At 45.6% G+C, this 13336-nt stretch overlaps 2 protein-coding genes across 10 annotated transcripts in view; one reads left to right on the top strand and one right to left on the bottom strand.

Annotated features, from left to right (window-relative positions):
- MCPH1 (microcephalin 1) overlaps positions 1-13336 on the bottom strand; it is a 240143-nt gene that overhangs the window by 113929 nt on the left and 112878 nt on the right. Inside the window, exon 13 of one of the 9 annotated variants that reach the window (XM_070781628.1) lies at positions 3531-3843. The exons of the other annotated variants lie outside the window; for them this stretch is intronic. Coding sequence (XP_070637729.1) covers positions 3820-3843 — 24 coding nt within the window. The 3' untranslated portion in view covers positions 3531-3819. Of the gene's footprint in view, positions 1-3530; positions 3844-13336 lie in introns of those variants that run through there. 9 annotated transcript variants of the gene reach the window in all.
- Positions 1-13336, top strand: part of ANGPT2 (angiopoietin 2) — a 60464-nt gene that overhangs the window by 39685 nt on the left and 7443 nt on the right. The window contains exons 4-7 of the mRNA XM_019953473.2: positions 98-330; positions 2438-2565; positions 8109-8210; positions 8975-9141. Of these exons, the coding sequence (XP_019809032.1) occupies positions 98-330; positions 2438-2565; positions 8109-8210; positions 8975-9141 (630 nt within the window). The remainder of the gene's footprint in view (positions 1-97; positions 331-2437; positions 2566-8108; positions 8211-8974; positions 9142-13336) is intronic.

Genomic DNA, 13336 nt, shown 5'->3' with positions numbered 1-13336 from the left:
CTGTATAAGGATTATGAAACTGATTAGATGTTTACCAAGCTCATGGCTTTGATGGTGATCAGAAAACCCGTCACTAACAATTATTTCCCTTTACAAGTTTCCTGGAAAAGAAAGTTCTAGATATGGAAGACAAGCACATAGTTCAACTTCGGTCAATCAAAGAAGAGAAAGATCAGCTCCAGGTGTTAGTATCCAAGCAAAATTCCATCATTGAAGAACTGGAAAAACAACTGGTGACGGCCACGGTGAATAATTCAGTTCTCCAAAAGCAGCAACATGATCTGATGGAGACAGTTAATAATTTACTGACTCTGATGTCAACATCAAACCGTAAGTAAAGTTTACACATAAGTTTTTCCTCCGTTTTGTCATTAGTCGGTGAAATTTCAAAAATTCATTGAAAAAAAAACAGAAAACCTTTCATTTTCCAAGAAAGGCACTATTTCTCATGAATACTTTATAGGGCCTCAATACGGAACCAATTAAGAAGAAGGAGAAAGAGGGGAAAGGGAATATATATTTATACTAATTAAATATTATGAGGCAAACCACCTGAAACAACCTTTTGCTCCTGGGCTCGGAGAGCCCTCTTTTAGTTAGTTCCATTGCTAACACAGGTGTATAGGGCTGGCCAAGGGACTAAACCACTTGCTTAGTTGCTCAGTCGTGTCCAACTCCTTGCGACCCCATGGACTGCAGCCCGCCAGACACCTCTATCCATGGAGATTCTCTAGGCAAAAAATATTGGAGTGGGTTGCCATTTCCTTCTCCATCACTAAAGCAGAGTGGACATTTTTTTTATTTTTTAGGAGAGAAAAACAATACTAGGCCCATAGGGTTGTTGTGAAGGTTAAATGAGACAATGCTTACATAAGACCGGTATCCAAGCAACGCCAGTACCAGTATACCAAGAAACCGGTATCTCACCACACCCGTAACGGCATCTCTCCTTCCTTATTTCTGTTTTATCCTTCAACTTCCGTATTAGAGGGAAGCAGGGATACATCTTCCATCATTAACTAGAGAGATGATACCCAACCTGTGTGGTATTTTAAGATTGCTTTTTCTCAAACACTGGGTCTAGCTCTTACTATGGCCTGTTGCATAGAGCCCTTCCAAACGTATTCGTTCGACACAGATGCACTTTACATGCGATTCATGTAGAGATATTTCTTCATTTCTGTAAGAAGTATGTTCTCACATTTCCCTTGAGTCATACAGTTATGCCCACTTCAGTAAGAGAGACCTTTAAAAAAGGTTTCTACTTAAACCAGGAAGCAGACAAACAAGCATGACCTGTGCTACATGGCAGGTCTGCAGTGCATGCCTTCCAATGAGAGTCACACTCCTTTGTAATTTTGAAAAATTCTGCATTTTTTCACATGTGTAGAAAAGGAAAAGACAGTCACCTGATGCCTGGCGGGACCAGGACAGTGTGAGGTGCTAGCTTTGATGAGCCAAAGTAGAGGAAAACCACACAGCTCAGATCTTGGCAAAAACAAGCAGCAGGGAGACAGGGCCACAGGATGAGCTTGGTTTGCCCGCGTGCCTCGGCCAGCGGGTGGATGGAGCCCCCACCCAAGCGGGCTGCCCGCCTGACCTGGTCCAGAGCCTGGGGCACTGGTCAGTCTCTAGAAGGAAGATAAACACATACCTGCAAGAACAGATGCACACAAACACTTTTTTTTTTTTTTTTTTAATGTGGCAAAAAAAAAAAAAAAGGATTGGGAAGTCTGTTGAGAGTGAAACAAAAAATTTGAAAGAATTTCATAGTCCTAGATGTTTTACACTTTCAAGGAAGAATTTCAAAGACACAGATAAATAAATTTTAGGTTCCTCTTTAACACATGGCGGACTACAGTCCATAGGATCGCAGAGTCAGACACGATTGAGCGACTAACACTTTCATTATACTTTAAGACAAGCTACTATGAGATGGCTGCTAAAAATCCAAAGAATACTGGAGTCTTCACCCAATGGTCTAAAGAAATTTTACTATCTAAATAGTTGGCCTCAGATGCACAAGAAGAAAACAATCCAGACCACAGCCTAACTGGCGAACTGGTTGTGGGTACAGCCACTGCAGAGCCAGCACTGTTTTTAGGTATGTTCTTTATTCTTCTGTAATCACTTTATCTGATTCTACTCAAGATGAAAGATTTTTTCACACGTAATAGTGTACAAAGGGTGATTGCAAAGTACTTGCATTACATACAGTTGATGGGAAGAAAAAGGAAGTATGGATTATTGGTAATGACCTTTGAGAATTAATACCAAACAGGCTGAAAGAGGAACTTTATCAGAAAGGCTTAAGAAACTAGCATCTCACGATAACAATTCAAATATGATACAATTACAAATAAGTGCATCTCAAAATAATCAGCTTTTATCTTTTCACAAACTCCTCTTAAAAGCTTTCCAATTTTTTAAAAAACAGCCTCATACTCCTTGCTTGCCAAGGACGAACAAATCATCTTCAGAGACTGCGGGGAGGCATTCAAATCGGGACTGACCACCAGCGGTGTCTACACATTGACGTTCCCTAACTCCACGGAGGAGATCAAGGTAAGGCGCTGCCTCTCATTTTCAGCCCCCTGGCTTGAAGCAGGTGGTTTCAGGAGCAGAACAGCTGCATACATAGTTCTCATACCATGCCAGTGGCATGCAGAGCAAAGCAAGAAACACCGACCATGAGTAACTCGGAGCCCCGCGGTGGGGCACACAGCACTGACGATGCTGATGGACGATGCAGAAGGAGCTATCTCATTCTGCGCGTCTACCTCCTGTATAAGACAATCCGCTCGTGTTCCCCTTGCATTTGGCTTGGTCATGCCTCCTGTCAGTTGTTTGTCTTGAAGTGTCAGACTCTCTTTGTTAGTTGTAAAGAAAATGTTTTCCAAAATCTGAGAGTTTGAATAACCATAGTTTATGCGTCAGTCCTTATTTCATGTAACAATGGTTGGTATTTCATTAAAAAAAAAAGCTCATTCAGTTTGCAACTGAAAGTCCCAGTTTCTCTCTTTGAGACAGCCACAGGCACTTTGATATGCAGAAGTGATGAATACCCAGTTCCATGTCATCAAACGGAATAGAAAAAACAGACCTGTAGCAGTAGAGGCTTAATAAAATTGATCATTTTTACTGCTTTGTCAGGGACGTCCTGAAGTGACACTGGCTTTTCTCCTCCGGTTGCAAGTGTGTGACTGAGGAGCACGGTGAGGGTGTCCGCTCTTAGTTCATTCTAGGGGGCTGGCAGTTTCACCTGCTAGTCCTTTGGTACCACCTGTGCAAACACCATCACAGCCCTGAAGGCTGTGGACATGCTGCAGAGGGGCTTAGGGACCCTGGGTGGGCTGTTCTTATCCCCTCTGATGGGCTTTTCTTCCCAAGTACGTGCATAAGTGAACCAAGAACCAGAACTTACCGTAAGGAGAAGCAGGTGTACAGTTTAACTCAGTGTTCTTGGTTATGCTGAATTTTTCAGGAGCATGGCTCCTGAATTTGCTGCAGGAGACGTTAAGCTTTAGATGGGGGTGGGTGGGGGTGGGAGTGGGGGAGACACTTCCCCAGGGAATATTTCAGTGTGGCTTCTATAAGATAAAACAGTCTTACACAAGAATCGGTGTGAAGCACTATATAACTGTGAGACGACTGTATTTGTTAAATGCCTATAAATATGTTTACAACTAACTGTAAAAGCAGCTACAAATTGAATGAACGGAAACACTTACGGAAAATGCACTCAATGCTGCATCAAAATGAAAATGTTAGAGGTTCCTGAAAGTATTAGCCTTTTGAACTCAGGATTATCCTCAGTATTTAACATGGTGATAGAGAAAAACACTATAAAAAATACAAACATTAAGGTTATAAAGACATGGAATTTGAAACAGTAACATATGCTTGATTATGAATGGAAAAGATAAACAGTCGATTTACCTTGAATAATACTTTCCAAAGAAATCTAAATTATTCATGGTGTTCTAAGTCAACCTTGAAAGCCAGTTAATGTCCTAGCACCCTAGAAGTAGTGCATTAGGGGGAGGAAAAAAAAACCCAAACCTGAACAGTCTGTTGCTGATGAAAAAGTGATGAGCAGACTCTGTACCAAGCCTTTGAGTCCCCTTTGCTCTCTGGTTTTCAGGCCAACTTCTTATACACTATTGTCTGTCACCAGCTGTTGGTCTGCCCTTGGTCTGGGGGCAGGGGGACGGCGGGACAGGAGTGACAGGAGGAGGAAGGGATGGGGAATGAAGTGGAATGACCCCAAACAGACCAAAGGGACCAGCGCCGCCCTCCTGTGGCGTAACGCTTCCTGCCTTACTTCGTGCCCCTGCCCCAGTGGCTCTACCAGCCCAACAGCCTCGGTGCTGGAAGAGGATGATATACGGCTCTGGGGTGATGGAGTCTCAGACCATGGCTGGAAGCGTTAGCATTTACACGCCCTTTTACACACATGCGGTAAAAACAACTCACTGAACAGCAGGGAACAACAATCTTTGAAACCCCCATTTTTTCATCTCTAAGATATATGGTCCAGATTAAGTTACCTCTGGATTCCCCTCCAGACTTCAGACTCCATGATTCACAACCTGAGAAAGTCTGATAGACTTGGGCCTAAACTCTGACTCTGCCAGCGTGTGCCTCTTGGCAAGTCACTGCCCTGCCTGCAGCCTCTGCTCCCTCATCTGCGACGTGCTGCGGGCTCCCCTGTCTCACAGAGCAGTTTCAGGGTGACGCTGGAGGTGACCACGGAGGACAGGGCTCAGTGCCCGCCATCCAGTCGATGTACGGGAAGCGTGACTGTTCTGGCTGCCCCCAAGAGCCACGAGGGCCTTCCCTGGTGGCTCAGTGGTAAAGAATCTGCCTGCAATGCAGGAGACCTGGGTTCGATCTCTGGGTCAGGAAGATCCCCTGGAAAAGGAAATGGCCACCCACTCCAGTATTCTTGCCTGGGAAGTCCCAAGGACAGAGGAGCCTGGTAGGCTGCAGTCCATGGGGTCGCTAAGAGTCAGACACGACTGAGCGACTTCACTTTCACTTTTCACTTTCATGCACTGGAGGAGGAAATGGCAACCCACTCTAGTGTTCTTGCCTGGAGAATCCCAGGGACGGCGGGCCCTGGTGGGCTGCCATCTATGGGGTCGCACAGAGTCGGACACGTCTGAAACGACTTAGCAGCAGCAGCAGTGGCGACTAAACAGCAATAACAAAGGGCCATGGACAACTTCCCCGCAGGGCGGGACACTCAGGCTCACCCTGAATCTTCTAATTCAAGAAAAGGATGCTCAACAGCTCTCTTGGCAGATCTTTCCCAAAGAGGCTTAAATATTTCAACTAGATTTTTAAAGAATTCTTTAGATTTTTGTACAAGATAGACATTGCACGGTGGCATTTATCAGAAGCATTGTTGTTTTTGCTAGTTAAGAGACACAGTGGTTTCCTTCCCTAAATTTCACAGGATACCTGACTCCTAACGTTTTTCCGTTTGCTGTTTAATCACTCATTCACCATGGCCTCAGAGTTGAAGCATGACATTTAAATTGAGCGTTATTTGCTCAAAGACATCAAACTTGAGAGCAAGATACCAGGCCCGTGGACCATGCTGTGGTGTGCTAATCAGAAGCACTGACCGCCCTCGGTCTGCTGTAATTGGAGCAGGGAGGTCTGGGGCATTATCTGAGGACTTCTGCTTTTCTGACCCTGATGCAATCTGCTCCATCATTTTCATCAGTACCTCCTGGCTACATGGAGAGCTCCACTGGAGCACGATCTTCCTCTGGAAGCAGCATGAGCCAACTAGCCATAATGCTTCAGTTTTTATAAATGCTGGGTTTTTTTCTTCCCCTCAAGCTGGACAAATATTAAAATATGTTCTCACGATCCTATCATTGTTTCTAATGGGGTTAGAGGATAGTATGGCTCAGACCCCAGACCTTGGTCTTGACTGATTTCCATAACAAGATGGAGTCGTTCTCTGATTTAAATATCAGTAACTCATCAGGGCAATTTTGACACTGAAGAAGTGAATGTCGTGGAACGAGGATAGGCTCACTGAGAACAGCGTGCAGGCCCTTCACCCCCGGCACACCTTTTAGGGTAGGAGAGTCCAAGTGTGTGCATGTGACTGCTCAGACCAATGGAGCTTATTCAGCTAATTTACTAGAAGGGTCTTTTAAAAGACATGTTGACAGAAGTCAGCGGTACTGACCATCTCATGGACCAGAGGCAAGTGAGAGGCAGGATTATTCATGAACTGACTTCAGTGTGGAGCTGGGTGGAGGGACTTCTGGCCTATTAACAAAAGAGCCAAGCTTCCCTGTGTTTGGAAGCATGTGTGTGAGTCACTCAGTTGTGTCCCACTCTTTGTCACCGTAGCCATTTCCTTCTCCAGGGGATCTTCCAGACCAAGGATTGAAGTTGGGTCTCCTGCACCGCAGGCAGACTCTTTACTGTCTGAGCCACCAGGGAAGCCCATCTGGAAAGCATGAGGGAGTAGAAAACACATCACAGAATCAGGAATTAAAGAGACCTTATTCAAATCCTATATGCCAACACTTAATAGCTGAATGACTCTGATCAACTTAACCTGACTTCACCAAATCTTTTCTCCTTTCGAAAATGTAGAATTAAGAGTAGCACAGCAAAGTTGCCATGAGATCACAGATACAAAGAACCCAGCCTGGTGCTTGGAACGGAGTGATGCAGAGCAATGATAATGATAATAATAATGTCAATTCAGAGCCATAAGGGGTTATCTTAAGCAGATCAACTTCATATGACTGATTAATTTAAATGGTGAATTCATTTCATTCCTGATAAACACAATTTTCTTTCATGGAACACACGTTTCCAAACATAAGGATCACCAGGAAGGCAACATGGGCCGAGTGACGGTGCTGGGGAGAGCCTGGAAAGGTGGCAGAGAGAGGGGGACGGGCGATCTGGCGCTGGGCTCCAGCTGCTGCTCTCGGCTGGCTCACAACAGGCTGGCAGACAAGTGCGCCCAGTGAAGGGGCAGGCCTAGGTGCACTCTGGGTGCACCGTTAGCCCCTAGTCCCTAGATTTCAGCTCAAGAAGCAGTATGGTTCACATTTAAACTTACTCTGCCAAAACCACCTCCAAAAGTATCCCCAAAGACCGTGGAGGACAACAAAGAAAGAACACTTCTCATTGGTTTTGAACCTTAACTTTCATATTTACTACCTTGGAGGCTGTAGGGACATTTATCTTAACTTTTTGGAAAACGTCTTCGTTCTACTGTAATCTCATTATTTAAAACTATCTGTGTAATCTTATTTTCAGGGGTTTTTAATTTCATAATAAAATTCCAGCTGAGCTGAAATTAAGCATGGATGCTCTTAGATCAAGAAGAAATCCCATGTCCTGAGCAAAGTTTAAACCCACCAAGCCCATTTAAAAGCAGAAATCAAAAGAGTAGGGAAGAGAAACACCAGGGGCCGTGAGCAAGGTAGAGAGAAGCGTGAGGTCGGGGATCTGTGGGGTGGAACCACCAGGCCCCGCTCGGTTCGCACACAAAGCCTCCGGTCCCTCCTTCTGAGGGGTGAACCATGGAAGCTGACTTTGATCCCACACTCAGAGGAAGCCTAACACCTCCACGGCATCACAGCAGTCTTAGAAGCTCTGCAATCCAAGCGTCTCCCTTTTACACAACTCTCTGGAGAGTTGATTGGGACTGGCAACCATCATAAAGGTTTTCAGGGATGTGGACACGAAGCAATGGATCTCTGCAGGCCGGAGATGAGAGACTTGGGGCCAATCAGCCAACATGCCCCGTTCCCCACAAAGCGCTAAGGAGCGCGGATCTCTGGGTCAGCTGTCGGGGTGGGGCTCTGCCTAGAACAGATGATGACAAGGTCCTATTTTCATCCACACGTCGTGTTATGTTACTGTTTACTTTTTTAAATTCATGGTTTTCAATTCCCCTAAAATCCTTTGCCTCTTGGAAGACCACAGAGATTTACCCCAGAGAACCCCATCAGCTCTGGCTGTATTCTAAGTATCTCTGTTCATCTCGTTTCTGTTATGTAAGACGAGGACCCAAGTCCGGACGTTTCCCAGGCAGTAACTGTGCGTTCCCGTTGCAGGCTTACTGTGACATGGAAACGGGTGGAGGTGGGTGGACAGTTATTCAGCGACGTGAAGACGGCAGTGTTGATTTTCAGAGGACTTGGAAAGAATATAAAGTGGTATGGATATTCTTTAAACCATCTGAAAATAATTTTCCTTGCAAAAACTAACTTTGAGAATGTGCAGGACTTCCACCACAAATCGAAAACTAACCCATGACTTTTGATCATTTTTTTTTTTGTCTTGAAACCAAAAGGATCTAACTGGTGCTTCTGTCACCACGTTAAAGAATGGTCCAGTCGGTGTAACGTAAACGAAATATCAAAACAAAGGCATGCAAAAGCTAGTGGGCTCAGCATTTCTAGGGGTAGACTGCTTCACAGCATTTCACACCTCTACAAACTAAGGTGTTTATGATGATGCTTCTTTCTTAAGATTTTTTTGATGTGGACCATTTTTTTAAAAGTCTTTATTGAGTTTGTTACAACACTGATTCTGTTTTATTTTTTGGCTTTTGGCCAGCAGGCATGCAGGATCTGAGCTCCCCCACCAGGGACTGAACCCAGACCCCTTGCACTGGAAAGTGAAGCCTCAAGCCCTGGACCAGCAGGGAGGCCCCTAGGATAATGTTTCTACTGGGGGTTCTCCAAGTCCTTCTAATTATTCCAATACCAATCTCCTTCTGGTAACCGCTTAGCTTCTTAAAACTGATTTTTTAAAAACCTTATATGGAAGGTCCCAAAGTTTCACAGCACAGGAAGGAATTTCTGCTGAATGTTTGATGCTTGTTCCACGTTCAGTTGATGGACTACTGATTTCAAATATGTGAAGGGGAAAAAAAAAAAAAAAGTGAAGTAAGTGAACTTTTCAACTTGAATTTCAGGGATTCGGGAACCCTTCAGGTGAACACTGGCTGGGAAATGAGTTTGTTTCGCAGGTGACGGGTCAGAAACGCTACGTGCTGAAAATACACCTAAGAGACTGGGAAGGGAATGAGGCTTACTCGCTGTACGACCACTTCTATCTCTCGAATGAAGAACTCAACTACAGGTGAGGAAATTACATGTCACTGAAACGAGTTAAAAGACTTGCCGGAAGTCAGAACCCCACTGTATTAACCAGAATCTGAATGACTCAGATCAGATCAGATCAGTCGCTCAGCCGTGTCCGACTCTTTGCGACCCCATGAATCGCAGCATGCCAGGCCTCCCTGTCCATCACCAAGCTCCCTTAATGGGGAAAAGCAGCTTGGCTCTCAGAGTTCTTTGCTGCCCTTAGGCAAGTGTCTCTAGTTTTAACATTCTAATTCTAATGATACAAGGGGAGCTTTAAGAGACAGAATTGTGCCTGTTGTGTCTGCTCTGTAGCCTCAGAGCACAGATGAACCCTGCATGGCAGGTAATTATTTGCAGAATAAATGAATGTTGTGTCCTTATAAGATACCATGCCAATAACACAGCAGATGTATGTGTATGTGAGTTGCTCAGTTGTGTCTGACTCTTTGCGACCCCATGGACTGTAGCCCACCAGGCTCCTCTGTCCATGGAATTCTCCAGGCTAGGATACTGGAATGAGTAGCCATTTCCTTCTCCAGGAGATCTTCCCAATTCAGGAACTGAACTCGGGTCTCCTGCATTTGGCAGGCAGATTCTTTACCATCTGAGCCACGGGGAAGCCTAACAGATATATGAGTATGCTGTTTCCTTCCAGAAGGTTTTAAAACTTAAATTTATCTTTGTGAAGTTCAACCACATTCAGTTGCTGCATTCCATCCCAAACTCAGGATGAGCTCCAAGCTCAAGAGAGGCATGACTAGCTGGGTGGTTGGGCAGCTGGGTCCTCTGCCCTGGGCTGCAGGAAGACGGGCTGGTTCGCAGCACGGCCTCAGTATTTGCGTCCTCCCACCTACTTGGCTGAGCTAATCTCGAATGTTCCAAGAAAAGCACGGACAGTTCTGAGTGGGAATTGGCTCTTTGGCGCTAGAATGGCCTGAGAGTGGAGGCAGAGCAAAGGGGCTCCGCACCCTGCTGTGTGCGGCCAGGGCAGTGCAGGGGTCAGGGCATCTCGCCGTCACGCAGGGGCTCAGGATGCCTGTCGCTGGCAGGGGCCAGGGGGACGGGATGCCTGCAGGTGACCCAGGAACTGGTCTGGGAAGATACAACACAAGGGGTCAGGTACCAGCACACCCTGAAGGGAGTCTAGAAGGCACAGGCTGGGGAAGAATGGAGGGGGGAGGCGCGGCTCTGGTGGCCGCAGGGCACACGTGAGACACCTACTCTGATGTCAGGCAGGAGAGAAGGTCCACAGCAGTGTCACAGCAGAGGTCAGCTGGCCTGCAGTCCTGGCTGGATTTCACCGATGCCCAATTCAGACCCTCTGCTCAATGAAAATTCCAAGACCTTAGTAGTTTGGGTGGAAAAAAAACCCTGTGATTTTTAAAGTCCTTGAGCTGGCTTTTCGGGGAGGACGCAATGGACAGCTCAAAAAAAAAAAAAAAAAAAAATGGGCTGAAAGCCGGCCTGCTGACAGCTACCTGAGAAGTGCATACCGTCTCGTGCCCCACTAAACGGTGGGCCAAAATTCAGGAGCACGTCTGAAGACATAGTGTCTGACAAGCTTTGACATGACTTCTAAGAAGTCAGTCATTGGCTCTCATCACACACAGAGCCGGGCTGCCCAGAGTGGACCGGGGCTCAGATGAGTGAAGAGATAGGTGTCTGGGCTGCAGTGCAGCCCCAAGGGGACTCTAAAGAGATCAAAAACTCAATGAAGTTTTAGACATGAGTGGCTGGTCACTGTTTTACCTCCAAGCTAAATATTTTTTCAACTGGCAACAGTTAGAACTCTACAACAGAGAAATTAAAAAGAAAGAAAGAACACAAAAATTAAGGATTAGACTATTTACATAAGAAGATTTTACAAAATGGGTCATTACCCTTGTATGCTGACATTATAAAAATATTTTAAACTGTGATGGTTCTTAACAGATGTATTTCCTTTAGAAACACAATCAATTTTTAGATACATGATGTAAAGAAGCCCATATTTGTTTAAAGCTCAGTTTAATTTACTTGACATTATAGGGCAGATACTACATTGAAAAAAATTATTATCCTGATAAAACACATCAATGTGATAAGAAAACTGGGATGTGACTAAAACTTAAAATAACTATTGATATTTCAGAACGCCAACTGCATGTAGCAGTTGTTTTTTACTAAAGGAATTTTTCTCAAATGTTAGAAAACTGAAAAAAATACATGTTATAGGAATATATAAGTGCATCAATAGAATATGATTCTTTTTACTAAAACTAAAAACTATTGGTATATTAAACCTTAAGAATTGGTCACGTTTGTGGTAAAGAACTGCCTGCCAATGCAGGAGATGTTAAGAGATGTGGGTTCGATCCCTGGGTTGGGAAAATCCCCTGGAGAGGGAAATGGCAACCCGCTCTAGTATTCTTGCCTGGGGAATCCAGAGGATCCTGGCAGACTACAGTCCATAGGGTCACAAAAAGTTGGCCATGACTGAAGTGACTGAGCACACACACACCAACATTCTGGTAGTTCCATACAAACACTAAGATTTAATTATTAAATATTGGCATTACCTCTCTCATCATTCCACTGTGGTATAAAAGCGATGGGTACCAATTTAAAGCAATTTCGAGAATGTGGCTATTCTTGATAAAGTTTTGAAAAAAAGCCAACTTTAACCAGTGGGCCACACAACAGAAGGATCTAAAGGCAGTCATTCATTTCAGTCCTGCCTGCAATTAATGGGACGGGCTGGGACAGAAATTTAAAGTCCTTCTGTTATATGGCAGCCTGGACGGGAGGGGAGCATGGATACATGTACATGGATGGCCGGGCGCCTTTGCTGTCCCCCTGAAACTATCACAACATTGTTAATTGGCTATACCCCAAATACAAAAGTTTAAAAAAAAAAAAAAGCAAAGTGCTTCAAAACCTCAGAGATGAGCAGAACTGACATGAACATGTTACACCAGGTATACAGAGGTTGTGCTGGAGCCTGGGGTCATGACTGAAACACAAGAGGGGCCTGAAATCAAGAAACTCAGGCCCTGCTTTGTGATGAGGTTTGCAGAGTTACAATATTACAAACAATTAAAAAATCTGAGTTATTAACATAGAAGTTATTCAGGGGTAATGCTTTATGGAACCTACTGGGTAAGGTCCCAGGCGCCCTCAACGACTTCCTCCATAACCACACACTGGGTGCCCCAGCGTGGAGCCCTAACAGAGGGGCAGCTGCGACCAGTCCCCGTTCTGCCACGTACGGTGTGTCCCTCTGGGCGAGTTCCTGTCTCTGAACCTCAGCCGTCCTACCTGTGAGATGGCAGGTGCCGCATGCCTACCTTGGGGCTGTTCTGGGCACTGGGTCTCACGTATGGGAGTGCGTGGTGTGGGTGCTGAGAGACAGGCCCCTGGCCAACCTTTCCTCCCGGCTCCACCTTCTGTTCCAAAATGAATTCCAAGAAACCCTACTCCTTCCAAGATAGTTGCCAGCACACATGAGCTGGTGTTCGCAAGATGAGTGGCGTCTAGGGGGCTTAGAGAACAGGAGCGTTCCCAGGATGGGAGACTCAGCAACCCCGGCCCAAGGCCCACACAGCAACACAGGCTCGGTGCAGGCTCTAGCGTCCCCTAGACCCTGCTTCCCTGGCCCGGGCTCCCCTGGAGCAGGGCACACAGCCCCCCAGCCCTTCTCCCCTCCTCCTGGGCAGACACGCTGCTGGTGGGGAGCCAGATTTTTGCGATCTCCTAAAAGCCAGAGCACAAAAGAATTGATGCTTTTGAACTGTGGTGCTGAAAAAGACTTGAGAATCCCCTGGGCTGCAAGGAGATCCAACCAGTCCATCCTAAAGGAAATCAACCCTGAATATTCACTGGAAGGACTGACGCTGAAACTGAAGCTCCAATACTTCGGCCACCTGATGCAATACGCTGACTCACTGAGAAAGACCCTGATGCTGGGGAAGATTAAAGGCAGGAGGAGAAGGGGACGACAGAGGATGAGATGGTTGGATGACATCCCAGACTTGATGGACATGAACTTGGGCAAACTCTGAAATGCTGAGGAACAGGGAAGCCTGGCATGCTGCAGTCCATGGGGTCGCAAAGAGTTGGACACAATTTGGCGACTGAACAAAAAGCCTGGGCCATCATCTGGAGTTTAATGAACAATACGCTTATTGTTTCTCAAAGTCTGGCAGGTTTAT

Source organism: Bos indicus, chromosome 27 (assembly GCF_029378745.1).
Source record: "Bos indicus isolate NIAB-ARS_2022 breed Sahiwal x Tharparkar chromosome 27, NIAB-ARS_B.indTharparkar_mat_pri_1.0, whole genome shotgun sequence".
In the NCBI taxonomy this organism is placed as follows: domain Eukaryota; kingdom Metazoa; phylum Chordata; class Mammalia; order Artiodactyla; family Bovidae; genus Bos; species Bos indicus.
The sequence above is the reverse complement of the archived record's forward strand: the minus strand, read 5'-3'. Positions and strand labels throughout refer to the sequence as shown.